This window comes from Syzygium oleosum, unplaced genomic scaffold (assembly GCF_021117445.2).
Source record: "Syzygium oleosum isolate NSW1041296 unplaced genomic scaffold, Sole_v2.1 Sole_v2.20, whole genome shotgun sequence".
Taxonomy (NCBI): Eukaryota; Viridiplantae; Streptophyta; class Magnoliopsida; order Myrtales; family Myrtaceae; genus Syzygium; species Syzygium oleosum.
In genome coordinates this window covers 4,862,331-4,882,565 of record NW_026607504.1, presented here as the reverse complement: position 1 = coordinate 4,882,565, position 20,235 = coordinate 4,862,331, and the positions used below count along the sequence as shown (strand labels likewise).

General features: G+C 42.5%; 2 protein-coding genes across 2 annotated transcripts; both read left to right on the top strand.

Annotated features, from left to right (window-relative positions):
• The first annotated feature begins 4,641 nt into the window (after nt 1-4,641).
• Nucleotides 4,642-7,029, top strand: LOC115683657 (protein WUSCHEL). Its single transcript, XM_030608212.2, has 3 exons — nt 4,642-5,722; nt 6,029-6,126; nt 6,460-7,029. Exons 1-3 carry the CDS (start codon nt 5,206-5,208, stop codon nt 6,853-6,855), a joined length of 1,011 nt encoding a protein of 336 aa, XP_030464072.2. The 5' UTR covers nt 4,642-5,205; the 3' UTR covers nt 6,856-7,029.
• An 8,111-nt stretch (nt 7,030-15,140) lies between these two features.
• On the top strand, nt 15,141-17,809 carry LOC115683691 (naringenin,2-oxoglutarate 3-dioxygenase). The gene is made up of 3 exons (XM_030608268.2): nt 15,141-15,699; nt 16,435-16,863; nt 17,265-17,809. Exons 1-3 carry the CDS (start codon nt 15,343-15,345, stop codon nt 17,574-17,576), a joined length of 1,098 nt encoding a protein of 365 aa, XP_030464128.2. The 5' UTR covers nt 15,141-15,342; the 3' UTR covers nt 17,577-17,809.
• Nucleotides 17,810-20,235: the final 2,426 nt, after the last annotated feature.

The following is a 20,235-nucleotide window of genomic DNA, read 5'->3' as shown; positions in this document are numbered from 1 at the left end:
TAATAACCATGATTGATCCGGCTGAGTGATGAAAGAATCTGCACAAATGAATCCCTCCTTATTCTCGAAGAGAGAGAGAGTTTGTGTGTGGGTGTGTAAATTGCATAATAAGGAAAGGCAAATCTCATGATGGCAGTGTCAAAATCAAACCAAAGAACGCAATCTGCAAAAGTGTTTCTTGGCGAGAGAGAGAGAGAGAGGAGCGGTCAGAATTGTCGAAAAATGGAATTTAGACTGCTGCAGGTTGAAATCAAGGAAGAGACTGAAAAATTCTATGAGCCCGAAACCCAACACAGATGGGGATTAAGCCCTTTTTTTTCTTTCCTGGACGGCCATCATAATACTTGAAGACATTGTAAAAAACAAAAATAATCTTGCTTAGCTTTTTAGACCCAGACTCGTGGGAGCAGTGGCTTGTTTGCCTCACATTGAATGATGAAGCTTTTGCTTCACTCTCCTCGTTCGAATTTACGTAAGCTAGATGTGAGTATCTCCTGGAAACAAGACGCCAAGTACTTTCTTTTGCGTTTGAGAGAATGAGGAAGCGACCATTGTGGCCTAATCTTGCCCTTAGGAACAACGAGCACAAGGAGTGATGAAATGAGCACCACCCTGCGGAAGTTTGGCACGACATTCACAAAGTAAAGTGATGTTCATGTGGCTCAAGGTCGTCTAATAGCTGCATCCTGCCATAGACCAAGAAGAGTTTGCATCTACCCTGCATTGGAGATGTAACACATCTTGTCTTGCTTCCTATCCTACATCTACTGTGGATGTGTTCTTGCAGGCCTTAGACCACTGCTAAATGACTTGCAAAACTAATACTTTTGACGAACCTTTTTAAATGCGAAAAAACCATGTAGGCCGTTCATGTACATGTACTCTAAGAGTGCGTTTATCTTGCAGAAAATGGACAATTTCTGGAAAATGCTTTCTAGGAAATTATTTTACAGGAAAATGAGTTGATTTTTCGGTGTTTGGCTAAAAGTTAAAAAAAAAACATGAAAAGTATTTTCAGCTGTTTAGTGAGGAAAATATGATGGTGAAAATTATCAAAAAATTTTATATTTTTAAAATTATGTAAAATTATTTGTTATTTTTAAATCATTTTTATTAAGAAAAAAAATACACGAATGTTTTCTTTCTCAGAAAGAAAAGAAAAGAAAAGCAAAGAAAAGAAAAAATATTAACAAATTCAAGATGAGCAATTCCAGAAAGTATTTTCGCCTTCTTAGATTAGGGAATTCACTTTTTCCTAAAATTAAACATGATATTTGTGTTGACCGGAAAGTATTTTTCGATAACCAAATCATTTTCGGAGAATTAAACAAATGAAAGTCCGGAAAATACTTTACGGGAAAATACTTTCACTAATACAAACACACCCTAAGAAGAATCGTTTGCACCGTCACATTTTTGACCTGGGACAATATGATGCTAGTGCCGTCTTTCATGTTCTTTTTATACACAGTCTATTTTCTGTTATTTACCGTGCTATAGAGAGTTTTGCCTTTCATTCTCTGGCCTATCTTGTCACTGGTCCTTGGCAGAGAAATTGTTACTCAAGCCACAAGTTCTTGATAAAGAGTAGATAAGGGAGGCAACTTGTACACCCTTGGAACGTTTAGTTGGCGCAGACTTGATTGGGTTTTGTTTTTTTTTGCCAACGCATTGAGTCATCGATTAAGCTATTTGGGTCACCCGTTTTCAAAAACTGGTATATGTAGCTATTCCAACTATCCGCTTGCATCCTTAATATGCGAGGAAAGCCGAAAGCTAAAGTGACCATGGATTTGCTTCATTTTCGTCAGCATTCACAGATGATATATGAAACTGGCCTTTTCTGAAGAAGAGCGGGCTTGCAACAAGATTTGAAGGAAAACTCCTACGTGTTCAAAGCCTTCTGATTGTCATCTATATATCGAAGAGATCATGCAGAAGAAGGTTTGCAGAGCTTATATTGTAACATAGCCATCCTGAAGTACCAGGATTTTTATTAGAAACATCGCCAGTAGGGACGAAATATTTTCACAATAGGGACTGCTTCATCAACTGGATGATAAAGTCAATGTGGGAGAAAATTGTCAAATCAGTCTTAAACCTATTGTACGGCGGCCAATTCAGTCCTAAACCTTTTAATTTTACCAATTCAGTCCTAAACCTTTCTAATTCTTGCCAATTCAGTCCTTCCGGCCAATTTTGACCAGCCGGCGCTGACGTGGCCGCTGGCCGGCGCCGGCCGTCCGGCCAACGCTGACGTGGCAATTTTTTATTTTTTTTTCAATTTTTTAATCTTTTTTTTTTCTTTTTTTTTTTCTGATTTCTTCCTCTGGCCGGTCCGGCGACCGGCGGCCTGCCAGAGGGGAGGGCCGGCGAGGTCGAGCCTCGCCCGGATCCGGCAAGGCGAGGCCCGGCGGCGCGAGGCCGACCTCGCCGTCGCTCGGGCGCGACGGCGAGGTCGAGCCTCGTCGATCTGGGCGAGGCTCGACCTTGCCGTGCGCCCAGGCTACGGCGAGGTCGGCCTCGCCGTTGCGCCCAGCTACGGCGAGGTCGGCCTCGCCGTTGCGCCCAGCTACGGCGAGGTCGGCCTCGCCGCCGCCGGGCCTCACTCGCCCGGCGGCGGCGAGGCCGACCTCGCCGTTGCAAACCGAGCGACGGCAAGGCCGACCTCGCCGTCGCCCGGGTCGCGACGGCGAGGTCGAGCCTCGCCGATCCGGGCGAGGCTCGACCTCGCCGTCGCGAACTGAGCGACGGCGAGGTCGCCGCCTCACCGTCGGCCTCGCCACCGCCGGGCCTCACCTCGCTAGATGACTGGGCGAGGCTCGACCTCGCTTTGCGGCCTCGCCTCGCCCGGCGGCGGCGAGGTCGACCTCGCCGGCCCTCCCCTCTGGCCGGTCGCCGGACCGGCCAGAGGAAGAAATCAGAAAAAAAAAAGAAAAAAAGATTAAAAAATTGAAAAAAAATAATAAAAAATTGCCACGTCAGCGTTGGCTGGACGGCCGGCGCCGGCTGGCGACCACGTCAACGCCGGCCGGCCAAAATTGGTCGGAAGGACTGAATTGACAAGAATTAGAAAGGTTTAGGACTGAATTGGCAAAATTAAAAGGTTTAGGACTGAATTGGCCGCCGTACAATAGGTTTAGGACTGATTTGATAATTTTCCCGTCAATGTGGTATAGCTACCTTCCATGTAGGAGACGGAAATGCAAGATATGGAAACCCTATCTCCCATGATTGTTTGGGTTTTAGTAATTGCACAACTCCTCAATTTGGAAAAGAGAGGAAGACAACTGCATTTTCTATTATTTTCCGATGCCACGACATATAATATTTGAGTATCAACTTCAGTTTTTCTCCTAAGCAAAATAGTTGTTATATTCATAGCCAAATTAGGGCTTGTTTGTCAACCATTTGATTCCGTGCCCGGGAACAATTTCTAAGCATTTGAAGGCGTTTGGTAACTGCCCAAAATTTCTATTCTTTGAATAGAAAATGAACAGAAATGTGTTTGGTAACTGCACAAAATTTCTTTTTATTAATAATATTTTGAATTTTTTTATATTTCTTTTTTTTTTCTTTCCCTTTCCCCTCCTTGGCCATGGCCAGCAAGGGTGTCACGGCCCTCGCCTGTGGCTGGCGAGGGCTGGACCCTTGCCACCTGGGCGAGGGCCGCCCTCACTAGATTTGGCGAGGGCTGGACCCTCGCCGCCGCCCTCACCCAGGCCGCGAGCCGCCCTCGCCCTAGCCGGCCCTGACCTGTGGCCGGTCGCCGTCGGCAGGCCAAGAATGAAGAAGAAGAAGAAACCAAGGAGAAAGAAGAGAACCAAGAAGAAGAAGAAGAAAAACAAAATTTCTTTCCATTTCTGATTCTTGTTCCCATAATCAAGAAGTTACTTTTTTTTGCTTCTTGATTCTATTTCAAAACTCATTCTGGGTATAAATTTTTGCAAATTTGTGCCCGAGAATAAAAAATTTACTAAACGGATTTTTATTCCAAAACTGATTCTGGAAACAAAAGAATAGAAATGGTTACTATTTGGTAACTTGTCAAACGCGCCCTTAGTGAAAAAAGAAATGTACAACCATTGGCAACATGACGATCCAATCAGAACATATAACGGCCCTCTATTGCTCGAAAAACATCATTATGTTAGAATCTCAAATCATGCAACTTTAGGTGGAGCTATTTGATATTTTCCTGTTACTTGTCATTTTTGCCCGCAAATAATTTGTGTATGTATATATATATATATATATATATATATATATATATGTTTCGAAACTAGATTAATGATTCTCTATTTTGCTTAGAATATATATACCCTACTAAAATCATATGGCGAAATTCCTTAGAGAGATGGAGGTCTAACTAAAGAAAGCTGAAGGGAAGTGAACAGCATAAGAACCCTAGCGAGTGGTGGAAGATCATCTTACAGGAATGGGGGAGGGACCAGCCGGGTAAAAGAGCTATAGGCCACATCTCCTCTTCCATACTCCAAAAGTCCCCAATTTACAGTTCTGCCCTCGAGGGCGGGTAGGGCCATAATATAGCTTAAGTACAAGAATATCTTTCTGGCTTCTGGTTCTTCCGGTACTATGGTGTAAAAAATAGGAGACGATCACTAGGGCATGGGTATATGATCTGATCCCATTTACAAGAAAAGAACCTTTCACAAACTCCCTATCTCTCTCTCTCTCAAAAGAGAGAAAACCCACCAAATCATTGCAAAGTTGCCATTCATTCATTCATTCACCCAAAAGCCCCCTCTTGTTCATCCTTCCCTTTCTTCCTTCCCCTCCATATTTATCCCTTTCCATACCTAAAAATCTCTCTCTCTCTCTCTGTCTCTCTCTGATCTGTTTGTTGTGTCTGTGAGAGGACTTGAGTGACTGGGGGATGACTGAGATATATACCTCGTCACGCCTTTCGATCCAAGTAATCCCCCCCTGATGCCCTCCCTTTCCATCCCCTCTTTTGTCCCCTTCCCTTTTATGAAAATCTCTTCCTCTCTCTGAGATCTCTGTCAACTTCAGTCCTTCTCTCCCAGATATCTCTCTGATATCCTCTGTCTCTTCTCTCTCCATGTGCTTGCTTCGCCCTCCATTATAAGTTATAACCCTCAGCCCCTCTCACCACTCTCTTCATGTACTCCCTCACCTACCCACCACACATCCCGTCTCTCTCTCTCCCTCTCCCTCTCCCTCATGGAACCCCAACAACAACGAGAACAGCAACAGCATCAAAACCAAGAAGACATGAACAGCAACACCAACAACAACAGCGGTGGGAAAGGAGGAGGCACAAGCGGCAGCAGCAGCAGTTACGTTTGCAGGCAAAGCAGTACGAGGTGGACGCCGACGACGGACCAGATAAGGATCCTCAAGGACCTCTACTACAACTACGGCGTCCGATCCCCCACCGCCGACCAGATCCAGAGGATCTCTGCCCGCCTCCGCCAGTACGGCAAGATCGAGGGCAAGAACGTCTTCTACTGGTTCCAGAACCACAAGGCCCGCGAGCGCCAGAAGAAGCGCTTCTTCTCCCCCGACCCAAATTCTAATATCAATGGCACTGCCCCTCCTCCACCTACGGCCTCCGCGGTCAACCCCCAGACGAGAGGCGGAGGTCGCGGAAGCGGCAGTTGGAGCGGCAAACTACCTCCTCCTGAAGACCCCTTTGTGCTCCACAACAACAACAAGTACTCTAATCTCACTCCTCCTGGTATGCGTGTATCTTTCCCCATCACTATTCCCTGTTCTTTCGTTTTCTTGGTTTAAAGTTTGGTCTTTTATTGGAGACTATGTAAAGTTTGTAGTTTTACGAGTATTCACGGAGTGGGTATGCATGGCTCCTTTTGTTTTGGTGTCCTACTGTTTCTTGTACTGGTGCGGGTTGTGGCACACTACTTAATGTTTGTCATGATGCTGATGATTTGTTTTGCTGGATCGTTTTCGTTCTTTCGGTCCTGTATCTCTTTCTTCCATCTTCACATCGTTAATGGGTTCGAAACTTTGAATGCTTTGTCAGGGCTTTGTTCTTCTTCAGCTGGTGCTGCTGGTGCAATGGCTGTTGGGCAGATGGGTAGCTATGGATATGGTTCTGTGACGATGGAGAAGAATTTTAGGGTACGTAAAGAAGCATTACTTGATTGGTATGGTAAAATTTTGTTCCTTAAAAAGAGTGCACAACAGCAGTAAGAACAGCTTCCGCCACTATCAATGTATGGAGCGATGTTAATTTTATGAAAGGTATCGAACCAATCTTTGCATGAAGTGGCACTACACACAAGTTGTTGATTTGTCCTTGAAACTCTTTATGCGTGGCCGATCCCAAGATAAAGTGTGATTGAACTTGTTTAAGTCACCTTGAATTTGATTTCCAAGTAAGAATCGATGTGACAATAGTAGACACTGTCTGCGCAATAACAACTCTCATTTCTTCTTCCCCATTCCGAGCAGGATTGCTCCATATCAGCCAGCGGCGGGGGAGGGTACCTTGGCCCGAACCTTGGTTGGATCGCGGTGGACCCATATGCTTCGCCGCCATGTGCTACTTTCTTAGAAAGGAAGAGCCGTCCTTCCCTCGAAAACCAACAGGAGGAAGACGAGGAAGGAGGAGACGCAGAAGATGAAGAAGCTCCGGAGATCGAAACCCTACCGTTGTTCCCGATGCACGGCGACGACCACTTGAACATCGACGATGCCTTGTGCAACATCAAGCCTAACTCGGATCACTACCATCATCACATCCACCGTCAGGGTTACTGGTACGACGACGTTGTCATGAGCACTTCTCGCACTTCCCTCGAGCTTAGCCTCAACTCCTACACCGGCCGATCGCCCGGCCCCATTTAAACGAACCAGAAAAAACAAAAAGAAGGGAAAACTGTGGATTCTCTCTCACCTTTTTCTTGTGATTTTCATAACCCTAATGCTTATATTATAGCTACAGACATAGCTACTGGTATCTGAAATGTGATCATTCACCACCTAGGCTAATTATAACTATTTGCTGCGCCGTTCTTCTTCTTCTTCTTCTTCAGTTGTTTAGTTAATGTTATTCAGTACAGTTGCATCTTGCTCGCACTCTTCTTTGTTTCTGGTTGCGAAAGCTTGTCTGCTCGACACGTGTCGCGCAAAGAACTTAATACTAGTGATTATGTTTGCTTTTAGTGCTGTCCCTTTTCGGCGGACATTTCATAATCATCGGATTAAGTGCATCGGTTTATGGGAAGAATCTAATAATGGCAACGTTAAAAAATGAGAGTTCATATGTGTCGGAAAACAATTGCTGATGACCCAATACCTACCGCTCGCTTGTTGCTTTTTCTTTGCAAAAGTAGCTCTAAAGCAACAAAGTAATTTAAATAATAATAGATAAGTTAGGAACTAAATCGATCATCTCCAAATGACATATATTTTAGTGAATGAGACTTAGAATAGCGCCCCGACATGTCACTATATACTTTGATAACCTAGGGACAAAATCGCTAAGAGACGGGAAAAAAAAAACCCTTGTAAAATTAGGTCTAGTTGCGATTATATATTTTGATAAAGAGTTGAATGGATGATTACTTGATAATTATCATCGGAAATTAGTTTGTATTATGTATGGTGTCAAACTAATTGTGTATGTCATATTTTTATCTTTCAAGATTATTAACTTAGATACAAGTTGAAACATTTAGTTTTAGCTCACTGTGTTCTGTTTTTAATTATCTTCCAAAATGTTATAGACTGGTTATTCCTTTTTTAGGATTAATTTGGTTTGCTAAGTTCCCTAGAAAAGAAGTCATTACGTTGCGAACATCACTAAATAAAGGGCAGTAATTTGGCCTTATTAAAGTACGAAATATATTATCATCGATGGAGTCTGATTTTATACCCCAAAAGACGAGTCTTTATTACTCGCTCCTTATACTCTAATTTTTCTATATTGCTATTGACTTGTTTAACCGGTTCCTTGGAAAAATTAAAATCGGAAAATCCTACTTGGCGGGATTTCCTCAAATCCCACTAGGTGAGATTCCTTAACATAAGAAGAAAGAAAAACCAGCATATAACTCTAAAGCAAATTAAAAACCAAAACATAGATGATCACAAGCAGAAAAATATCTATCACCTGTAGAAAAGAAATTGTTAATTTCATTAGAAAGATCTAATAAATTTCAAAGATGAGAAAACACTTCAATTGTCGACTTTGAGACTAATATCGAAATCATTGTGCATTCAAATGGCTCCTCATTCTTTTCCCTCAAATTAAGTTGCTCTAGAAGGATCTCCAATGACTTAAAATCAAGACCAGTGATATTGATTATACATAGTAACATATGAAAGAAAGAAAAATTTAAAATATGAATAATGACTTAGTAGAGGAAAAAATCATCCCGTTAGTTCGAATCTCATGGATGAAGATGTACAAGGACCCAAAAAAATATATATGTTAAGATTGCATGAGCCAAGGCTAAATTTAGAAAAAAAAATTAATCAAATTCTATATGTGTTAGTCGATTACAAAATCCTAAGATAATTGGAAATTTATACTAGATATTCACTTTTCCTAATTTTTTGAGTTCTTAATCTTGTCTTTTTTTATTTTGGAGCAATATCCACCATTTTTTTTTTATTTTGACCGGAGAACAATGTCCAATTTTTTAAAGGGTTGCAGTTGAATCCTTCATAAATTACCCATTATTTGAATATTATTCACTTAGATTTGTTTTTTTAAATAATCCCACTAATTTTCTAATCCGGTTGCCCCTTAAGCAATAAACCCATTTTTTCCTTTTCAATTTACCGGTTGGCCATTTAAAATTATCTAAGAGTTGTGGTCAGAAGTTCACCATTTCAATTTGAGCATAACAGTGCCATCGTATTAGCTGCCTCCTTGTTCTTATTATCATCTTGTCAATTCCTTTTCATCGAGAAAAAAAACTGACCACAAATACCGAGGTGATATTAACGAGTGTCTTCGAAATACTTATCATTATTTTTTACAATTCAGAGGTACGAGCACAAAGGTCAAGCCACTAATTATCTGATCCCATAAAGCACCTTACAATCCCCATAAGCCAAATAAGTCATAACTTTAAAAGTCAAGTGTCTTAATAACGTAAAATGGTTTAGTTTTTCAATCATTAATTGCACATAACACTAGAAGTGAGCGCCTTAAAATTGTATGATTTTCTTGATTAGGTACTCATGAAACGCTCCGGTTAATGCACAACTTAGTTATGCTATTTGAAAGTTTTAAAAATTGAGTAATTCCGGACTTCTCTAACTTAACCTGCATTCCCTAATATAAGTACATGTTTATGTGATATACTTGATCAAATGCTCCAAAATTTTAAAATTTGATTGCACTTTTACAATCAATTTGAGGATTTCTAATACACTCATCCTAAAAAAAATAAAGTAATTCCGGACCTACGCCAACTTGACAAGCATTCTCCTAATATATATACCTGTCCATATGATGTACCTGATCAAATACTTGGAACATTCAAGACTTTTCAATGCGTGCCACGTTCTTGAATGCAAAACAAAGTTAATCGGACTGGTGACTTGCGTGTATATTTAGACTGAGACTAGACAGCTGCGAACAATATTGTACGTGTCCAAACTCACTCAACTAAACAGTCAAAACAATCAGCTCGTGGATCATCGTGCGGCATGCGCACGTGCGAAATCATCATGCACGCGCCTACATGGAATGAACCACAAATCCATTGCCCATTTCGAATCATATGCTTCACTCAAATCGCAAAAGTAATGCATCCCAATTTCTACAATAAGACACCCTTCTAAGCCGCCCTTGATGTGCTGAGTTTGCCTTGCCCTTCGCATCCTTTCTCTGTTCCACGTCGGTCCAGATTCCAAGTGCTGAACGCAAATATGCTTCTGCAGAGGAGGAGGTCCAATGCAAGCCCCCGTCGCTATTTCACATGGAGAGATTCCTCCCACGCATGTTCGAACAGAGATCATTTTGCCCGAGACGTTTCGGGCTCTTGGAGAATTAAGACACATGGGCGGTACGAGAGACATTGGTGAGCGAAGTTGGAGACGCGAACAGACATTCAACAAACACTGAAAGTCTCCCTTCGTCTTCTTCTTCATCTTCTTACTGTTTTCCTTTGTTCTTTTCTTTCTTCTCTCTTCGGGAAAAGAAAGGTGGAGTAGAAGAACGAAACAGGCTTCTCTTGGTCGTGGAGGTCGACATCAGCAAGATTTTGCAAGGGATGCTGTGCCTTCGATTAGCTTGGACGGTTTTCTCGATTGCTGATCGCACACCCACGACCACCCTCGTTGTCTTTTTAGAGAGAGAGAGAGAGGTAAGTTTGGTGGATCCAAGAAGATCTGGGATGGCTTTTGGAGGGTTCAGGGACGTAATGTCCCTTTGGAGTAACAAGATGAGGCAAGACGTTGCATCATCTTCTTTGCCTTGTTTTGTGAAAGGTACTTACACCAAGCCATCGACTACAAACTCCTCCCATCTCCTCAAATTTTACCCTTTTCTTCTCTGGGGAAGATGCATAAAATGCCATGTCTATAAAAATTAAACGAGATATATCATCGAGTTGCATCTCTATGATTCTTTGGCAAATTGAAATAATCTCATCTTTGTTACGGCGACTATTCTACTCTTCGTCCCCGAGAAACCCATTTTTTTCAATTACGATAGATTTCCGAAAGAACTGATTTTAGAAAAGCCACTGGTAAAAGAAGTGAATGGTGCCACGATTTTCCTGCAATTCGTTGATAACTTGGCGACACATTTATGAAATTACTATCTCTTATTTTGATAGTTTAGAAAAAAATCGATTTCTTTCGTCACTAACTTTTATTTGTCTTTCGTACCAACACTTCATACATACCAACTCTTGAATGAATTTACCAATCTTTATTTGAGTTACTTACCATTTTTTTTATTAAACCAATTAGATTGAATTACTAATTGTCATTTAAATTTCTTATCAACATTAGAGTCTTTTAAATTTACCATTTTTTCTATTAAATTATCAACTATTATTTACTTTGTTTACCACCTCATTGTATTTACCAGACTATTTGTAGAAATCACAAACATTAATTGGAGTGATTACCAACTTTTACCCAACTAAATTACCAAAATTTATATTAACGATTCTTATTGGAGTTAATCATTGACATTAATGTGATATTTTTAAATTACCAACTTCTTTTCTATATAACAAAAAACTTCTTATCTTTCACGAACTTTTATTTACCTTTCTTATTGGCGCCTTAGGTTTACCAACTATAGTATGAAATTATCAACCTTTATTTGAGTGCATGATCACTTTTTTTTTATTAAGTTAAACTAAATTTGGGTTAACAACCCTTATAAGATTTGCTTACCAACATGTATTTGTTTTCTAATATGCCAGCTTTCAATTGAATTATCACTCTTATCGCATTACTTCCCAACTTTTAAATTTACTAACTCTTTTAAGTTTTCTCTGATTAAATTACCATCTTGCGTTACCAATTCCTATTTAAGTTATTTGCCGATGGTTATTTTTTTTAAAATATGGAATTCCCTTATCTCTAATAAAAAATAGCTTATCTTCTCATTTACCAACTTTTGTTTACCTTTCTTACGGTTGGCATAAATTTACCAACTATATTTTGAAGTTATCAACAAGTTTTTGTGTGATTTACAAACGTTTTCTTCAATTATATACCAATTAATATCGAGTTATAAGTTCTCATTCGAGTTGCTCACAAACATTTATTTGTTCTTCTTGAATTTACTTACTTTCTATTCAGTTGGTGCTCTTAATTCCCTTGCTTACCAACTTTATAGATCTATTAATTCTTTTTAGAAATTATCAATCTCGACTAGAGCAATTACCGACTTTTCGGCGATTAACTCTCTAACCGTTCTTACGTTATCAACTCTTATTTAACTTAATTATCGACGTTAATTTGGTACAAGGAAGTGGACAAACTAGGGCAGTAAACAAGTAGATATATTCAGATCAACTAAAGAGGGTCACAGTAAATAAAAATTTACAAATACGAGAAGATCGAGATTGGGATAGGAACGTGGGAACGTGAGCTTAAAAGGAATTCTGCTTTTTCACTATCGAAGGGAGGGAAATTTCTTTGTTATTTTGTTAGTTTGTCAGGTTCTTAAAAAGTTTCAAAAAGGGGCGGCGCAAAAATGATTAATCTGAGAAAACCAACGTAGGATGTGATGAAAACCAAGAGTTTGTCCTGGGAGAGGGGCGAGAGTATCTTTTGCTTGTTTCATCATCTGGAAGCCTGGAAAATAGAGAATGCAACATCAGCATCTTCTTCACTTTTTTGACTGCTGAATTTTTCTTGACGTGCCTCGCATCTTGGACCCAAAAATGACCCCCCCAAGGAAAAAATGACCATAGAAATTGGAGAGAGAGGAAATAAAATCGCACAGAGAAATTGATTTTGCTAGGTAAATTGGGTTCAAGATATATATATATATATATATATATATATATATAAATATATATGGAGGCGATTAGTCGATTGTATAAATTATCACAGCACCCTCTAATCGCTCCACATAACGACCGAATGAAGGCGCAGAGGGTTAGCTGGCGTAGAAATTATGCGGCGAAAAAGTGCGATGATACATCTCTGTATACCGTAAAGCAAATGCCGCCTCGCTTTTGAGGATAGATATCGACCCGGGTCTTTCGACAACACCTCGGGCCAGACGGCGTATTCCAAAATCACGGGAAAAATATGAATTCTAAGACAAGCCCTATAATAGGATCAATATCTCAAATTGGTCATGAACTTCGATCTAGTTTCTCACCATGCTGCGCCAAATTTCATCTCATCTTCTAGAACAGCCAAGTCAATACTTCTTGTAAAGCGGGCTTTAGTGTGTCTACGGGCTCGGGCACAGGTACAGGCCCACTTAGGATCGGAAGGTGCATGCCATCAGTAGGAGCGAACGGGGATCGGGTGGTGGTGGTGGTGTTGGTGGCGGTGGACCGGTAGGTGACCCGGCACGTGATCCGAAGGAAATCTGAGGTTTTTCAATCTAATTCTCTGCTGCTGTTTCTCTGTTCCACCCAGCACGGCCCATTGTTTTCTCGCCCATGTATTTCGGTGAGTATGGTCCGTAGTAATCTGCTAAATATACGATCAATTGACCTTCTAGAAACAGTTGGTATTGGCATGGTAAGCAGACAGCCGTTCCGTTCCTAAGATGACATCGAAATCTTTAATGTCGAGCTGAATAAGATCGGCCGCAAGGTGTCGGCCTGATCAGAGATTTGTCTATGAAAAATACGAATCGAAGTTTGAAGATGGGGAAGGATTCACTGGTGGGATCCGGGCGGTCCGGGGATTGGAACATGAAAACGTAACTGAATTAGTCCTAGTTACTCTTCGGGACTTTGAGCTCATATTGGTTATGAGTTGAGGACGGGAATTGAACTCTATGAGATCCCCTCACAGCCGAGGCACAACGATGCAATTATCAAGGGCACAGCTTAGGTGGGAGGCAAAGAAGGCCTCCTTCTGGGGGGGCCCGAGCCATCAACGAGATATCACTGTAAAAGAATTAGAATTCTAACCTCGTGTCAGGACCTACGGGCCAAGGGATACGGACAGGACATTTCTCATATGCGCGATCTACACTTAGGGACCTTCCAATGAGGGTCGAAACACACGGATGGACATCCAAAAAGGTGTTATAGCTAATCAAACGAAAAATGACTGAATGGGTCTTAGCGAGCATCAAATTAGCATGCGCATATTCATGTTGATATCTTCTTCTATGGCCATTGCTCTCTCCAACACATTGCGGTAACTCTTCGACGTCGAAAGTTGACGACCAGGGTCGGATGTCGAATCGCAGCCCGTTCTCAAAATTGTCAGACTTGGTGCTCATCTAAATCGAGAGGCTAATCCGCCCAAATGATCGGAGAGGGCAGCATACTCCCGTCATCGACTCACGGTTCTTTCAACCCTGAAAAGATTCTCGATCTTCGGTCACATACGAGTATCTCGGTACGAAATTAGGACGCGACATGGTTGGTCCTTCTCGATTAAATCTATAGAATTCTCGCTCTTTTTGCTGAAATCCTCGAGTCGAGCTTGAGCTAGAGACGATTCAATGGGCGATCTAACGTGTGTCCAGACTCCTACGATTAGAGAATAGTTAGGCGACCCCGTTTGAAGGGAAGATCTTTATGTGGTCATAGAAGGGAAGATGAATAGGAGGTGGATGTCGCGTGCGCTTTCGCTTTCGCTGCAACACTCGCCCGTATGCTTCCCAATCTCACGTGCTTTGCTAATCCTAAGATTTTTCTTAGGATTGTCTTGGATTTTGGGTAGTTCTGGGGCCATGCGTTAGGACATCTGCTTTCTTTCTAATGTGACATGTTGGGAATACGCAAGATCCGACGGTTCAATAATCTACATTAGAGTCCCCGACCCGTCGATAATCCCCAACGGAATACACCACATCCGATGCCCACCGAAAATACGAAGCATCGAACCAATCGAGATTCCTCACTCGAGAAATTGTTCCGACACATTATACACAATGGAGGGCCCATCGAATTAACTATCTAATTCGATACCACTCTCCCTACCACATCAGCAGGAGTCATCGCAGCAAGAAGGGAAGGGGATTTGATTCAAATGATCACGAAGAGATCTTTACCAACTGAGCTAAGATTAACCCTCTTCTATCATGGATTATGCTATTGTCATCTTGAAAGCATTACCTCCCCAATGGTACATAACCCATTCTTGCCACGAAAAGAGATTTGTGCCATGTTAGCCCTTTCTCCCATAAATCAAACCTTATCGCAATCAATTTAGATTATTAGTCAGCTTCTAAAAATCACAAGTACCTATATCGGCCGCGCTTAATGTCGATCCATAGACGAAAACAAGGTACCTAGCCTAAAAATCGACCCGAAAAGTACACTAAACAAGCGGTCGGCGACCGCTTGCCGGCGTAATCGTTAGGGGCGGTCCGAAAGTACTAGGCCCGAGAATGTTCTTAATGTCTACCGAAAAAAAATAATTAAATGGATCGATCCCCACCTACGCTTCACGAAGGAGGTCCACAAGTTCATATGAGCGACCTTGGGATCGGGTAGTTGGGACGAGCGGCACGAGCCCGCGCTGCGGGTAGTTGGAGCTGCCTCCTCTCCTCCTTCACGCACTCTACCTCATCCACCATCATATAAACCCCCCTTCAAACACCTCAACACAGCACTCAAACACGCACAGAAAGAATCCACAGAGCTTCACAACACGAGTGTTGTTAAGGAGTGAGACCACGCTTGATTCAGCCGAGGACCCGCTCCCGAGATGGCGAAGACGCTCACGGCGCTGGCGGGGGAGAAGACCCTCCAGTCCAAGTTCGTCCGCGATGAGGACGAGCGCCCCACGGTGGCCTACAACCAGTTCAGCGACGAGATCCCCGTGATATCCCTGGCGGGGATCGACGAGGTCGGCGGCCGGAGGGAGGAGATTTGCAGGAAGATCGTGGAGGCGTGCGAGGACTGGGGTGTCTTCCAGGTGGTTGACCATGGGGTCAACGCGGGGCTCATCGCCGACATGACCCGGCTCGCGCGTGAGTTCTTCGCGCTGCCTCCGGAGGAGAAGCTCCGGTTCGACATGTCCGGCGGGAAGAAAGGGGGGTTCATCGTCTCGAGCCATCTCCAAGTAATTACTCTTGTTTCTTTACTCCCAGTCCTTTTAACTCCAAATTGGTATAGAATTCTAGGTTTCTGTTATTGACTTTGCTATTGTGATGTGAGCCCATGATATGTTAAATTACTGAATCGGTATTTGAGAAGACTATAGAAATAATGAAGCAATTCACTACGCTTCACTTCACAGACTATAATTTACTTAAATTTTTTTCACACAGAGTGATCGACCATAGGAAAGTTACTGTTATTTATAACTATGTTTTACTGCCAATCATTTATGCATTTCCACCGTAGAATGGTACTGGAGAAACTCCCGTATGCATAATGACGAGTTGTTCACTAGTTGGTTGGGACCACTTATGTGGTTTTTACTTTTCGTAACTCCATAATCGCAAAGGACAAATGTGTTGCGTAGGCAACACAAATGACACACAAATGACTCCATAGTTTATGTGATAAACCAAATCAATCAACAATCTAAGATATAATGTAAATTCGAGTCTCTTGAGGGAATTCGGTGCGAGTTTCATGATACACAAATGACTTGACGTTATGGAATTCATATAGAAAAGTCGTACCTTGACACGTCTCATCAAGTGGTGACAATGACGCGTCCCTTTGAATTTCTAGGAATGGTAGGAATCAAAAGTAACCTCTGGAACAAGAAACATTATTGCTTTGTTGTTTTCCGGCTTTGACCACCCATCTAGTGAACTCAATCGACACTGGAATGACTCGTGGCCAGGGTGAAGCCGTCCAGGACTGGCGCGAGATAGTGACGTACTTCTCATACCCGGTCCGAAACCGAGACTACTCCCGATGGCCCGACAAGCCGGAGGGATGGAAGTCGGCGACGCAGCAGTACAGCGAGAAGCTCATGGGCCTCGCTTGCAAGCTCCTGGAGGTCCTCTCGGAGGCAATGGGATTGGAGAAGGAGGCGCTGACCAAGGCGTGTGTGGACATGGACCAGAAGGTGGTGGTCAACTACTACCCCAAATGCCCGCAGCCCGACCTCACGCTCGGGCTCAAGCGCCACACCGACCCGGGAACCATCACCCTCTTGCTCCAGGACCAGGTGGGTGGCCTCCAGGCCACCAGAGACGGTGGCAAGAACTGGATCACCGTCCAGCCCGTGGAAGGGGCTTTCGTGGTCAACCTAGGCGATCACGGTCATGTGAGTATCTATATCTATCTGTCTATCTTAGAACTTGCCATATAGTGATTTAAGTAACATTCATTCTTAAACCCAACCCACCTCTCCCCTGAAAGAAAGAAACAAAAACCGCTTTGCGGGGAAAAAAAGAAGAAGCGTTCTTAGAGGGCTTTTATCAAACAGGTGGCGCGCTTCCATATTTGAAAACTCCCACTCCATGAAAAATGTCAGCACTTGCTCTGTTTTTTCGCCAGAAATGCTAATACGTGATGAAAAATTTCTAAACTCAATCAATCTCGCTGTTAAAGAAAGAATAAAGACGCTCGAAAGAAGAAACAGAAATCTCGTAGGGACTTTTATCAAACACGTCGCGCGCGCGTACCATATCCTGCCCCACCGCTGACCGAAACCTTGCGACGCAGTTCCTGAGCAACGGGAGGTTCAAGAACGCGGACCACCAGGCGGTGGTGAACTCCAACTACAGCCGCCTCTCCATAGCGACGTTCCAGAACCCGGCGCCGGACGCCGTGGTGTACCCGCTGAAGGTGAGGGAGGGGGAGGAGTGCATCATGCCGGAGCCCATCACCTTCGCGGATATGTACAGGAGGAAGATGAGCAAGGACCTGGAGCTGGCCCGGCTGAAGAAGCTGGCCAGGGAGGAGCAGCAGCAGCAGGCCAAGGACGTGGAGAAGGCCAAGCTGGAGGCCAAGCCATTGGAGCAGATCCTCGCTTGATGAAAGTTCCAATCTCCAATCTTTCCGTTTACGTTCTTTTTGCATTAGCACCACACCCTCACCACTGTTGGTCCCATTTACCAAAGAGTCTCGTGAATCCATGGTTTGTTCCAGTGGCGTCCTATGTATCCATCGGCGATGGGCGAGTACAATAACATCATCGGTCCTTTGTTTCTTAGTGTAACGAATGATTTTCACAATGATACATAGTCTTGTTTCGATTCAGATACAAATGGTGGTGATGATTGAGTTTGAGCTCGAGATCGGGCGTAGGTAGCGCCGGACCAAGCTGGGACCGGTCGCGGTGGTCCCGTCAAGGATTTCAAGCCCGACCGAAGCTTTTTCGTACCACGTTTGATGCAAATGATGTGTCGGACCTTTAACAGGTTTTAGCAAAGTTAGCGATTTTTTATAAGATTGAAAAAGAAAAAAGTTTGGATTGGAATTGTAACCCCGCCTAAAATTATTGCTTTTTTAAGGAAATTGGTATAAGTACCATGCAGGTAAATAATAGACCGCGACTACGAGTGCATATTTCACGAGAAAGATGCCAAAACCTTTACGCAATTCTATCGTTGTATTTTCGTGCAGGACGTGTTTGGATCAATTTTTTGCTTTTTACCTTTTTACCGAATCTAAATCTCGAATTGCACGCACTTTTGGAGTTTTAAATTTCTTTTCGAGATGAAACGCTCGAAACTTTTCATAACATATACTTGTTGACAAGTAGCTACATACATGAATTTGTTTCGTACTTACCGAAAAATAAAAAAAAAGATTACTTTTTACTTATCTTTTGCATAAAAGCAAACAAGCCCTTAATCGCCTTTAAAAAAAACATGAGACCAAAAGCACAATTTGTTTATTTATTATTTTTTGGACTAGAAAAGCACAATTTATAATCGTGGGAATTTTGACGAATTTCTTATGGGCCAGTACCAACCTTATGGGCCTAAATCGTGCTTTGGGCTGACAGGAAAAATCCCTTGGAATCCGCAAGATGTTTGAACATAAAGCTCTCTCGTTCTGTCAAATATTTGATTCGTTTCCCAAACCAATTTCAATCATTAGCCATTTCTCCATTTTGACCACCGGTTCCGTACATCGGGATTGTCACATGGCATGATCGTATCGGCTAAAAATCTCGGTCCTCTCCTTATAAAAACACTTCATTGATCCTCTCGTTTCGGGGACTTCGGGTCTCCGGACGTCTAGACTTTGACATCTTTAGACTCAACGAATTCGGTGTAGAAATCACAAACATTAAAATGTAGGATGATTGCTAGGTGTAGGGATGGTCAGTTCCTGAGCAGGCCAGCCCACCAAGAATCGGAATAGACCCACCTAGAATCCATGAATTCGGTGGCGAATCAACGAGAAACCTTAGCGAGTCAACAACACTCAAATGCTACCCGGCATTCCAATCCATTGGAAATTGCCCACTCCTCCCCTCACGCGCCCTCTTTACTTCATTCCACTTCAATCCTATTCTCGAGGAGCAATGAACCTATGGCATATTTTATTTTATTTTTAAGCATGTAGTCCATAATCCATTGAGAAGGGTGTTAAACCCTTCGTGGGAATTCGTATGGGTTAATAGAAAAGATAACTAACAAAGTTGAAAGAAGAGAAATCTTTTAGCTTCATTATTTAAGGATAATGCAGGAAATTGCATTATCATGCTGCTAAATTGAATAGAACACCTCCAATGATTTAATGTGGAAATGAAAGGGGCATATAGGAGGATAACAAAGGGACATCATGGCGAGTCGCCATTTTAGAAAAGAAATGACCCAAATTTATGCAACAATCTCAAACATTGATAGCAGGAGCCCATTTGTCAACGGTGTTGAAGTAGAGATCAGAAGCAAGCGTCCAAGAGACAGTAGCAACAAAGAGCGGCCAAACTGCAAAAAAACAGAGCATTGGATAATCATCTCGGTGAGATGCGATTGCGATCACGATCGGCCAAAAACAAAGCAAGAGAGAGAGGCGAGAGTCGAGCAAGAGGGACGCGAGTGACTCGAGCGAGAGGGTGGCGTCTGAGAGTCGAGCGAGAAAGTGATTGAGATTAGTTTTTTTTTTTTTTTTTTTCAGATTTGTGAAAGAGGGAGCATGAGTCATGCGTGCCAGAGAGCAACTGAGGGTTTGTGCCATGAAGAATTATGGCTTTTTAGTTTTTACAGATTTGTAAGAAATTTTAAAAAAAATATTGATCCGATCTGGGTAGGCGATTCCACACATTGAATTGGGAATCGGACCAAAAATCACTAATTCCAAAAAATTGGAAATCCAAAAGGACCAGTGCTCTCAGGAACCACCTAGAACCAGCCGATTCGATCCGATCCGGGTAGTTCTTTTTGCTCACTCCTGGCTAGGTGGAGGAGAGTTTGAAAAGCTTGTGGGGATTGAGAAAGAGGTCCAAAGTTCAGCCAAGGGTTCCTTTTGGAACCCTCGCTCCTGTACCTAAGGCTGAATATAGGCATGGACAGCAATCTAATTAACAATAAAATTTTCGACCAAAACAAAAAAACAATTTGACTAAAAAAGATTAGAGGATGATTCTCAAAAGAAAGAGACCCCCATAAGGATGGAGCAGGTCAATTTTCTCACCTTTTTTTTTTCTTTAAGATGAAAATGAAGGCCCAAAAAAGCACAA

What these genes read in the sequence shown, in the direction of transcription:
- LOC115683657 (XM_030608212.2), top strand. Translation starts at nt 5,206, where the DNA reads ATGGAACCCCAACAACAACGAGAACAGCAACAGCATCAAAACCAAGAA. An exon ending in CTCTAATCTCACTCCTCCTG is followed by an intron (nt 5,723 to 6,028) that starts GTATGCGTGTAT and finishes ATGCTTTGTCAG; the next exon opens with GGCTTTGTTCTTCTTCAGCT. An exon ending in CGATGGAGAAGAATTTTAGG is followed by an intron (nt 6,127 to 6,459) that starts GTACGTAAAGAA and finishes CATTCCGAGCAG; the next exon opens with GATTGCTCCATATCAGCCAG.
- LOC115683691 (XM_030608268.2), top strand. Translation starts at nt 15,343, where the DNA reads ATGGCGAAGACGCTCACGGCGCTGGCGGGGGAGAAGACCCTCCAGTCC. An exon ending in TCGTCTCGAGCCATCTCCAA is followed by an intron (nt 15,700 to 16,434) that starts GTAATTACTCTT and finishes ACTCGTGGCCAG; the next exon opens with GGTGAAGCCGTCCAGGACTG. An exon ending in ACCTAGGCGATCACGGTCAT is followed by an intron (nt 16,864 to 17,264) that starts GTGAGTATCTAT and finishes CTTGCGACGCAG; the next exon opens with TTCCTGAGCAACGGGAGGTT.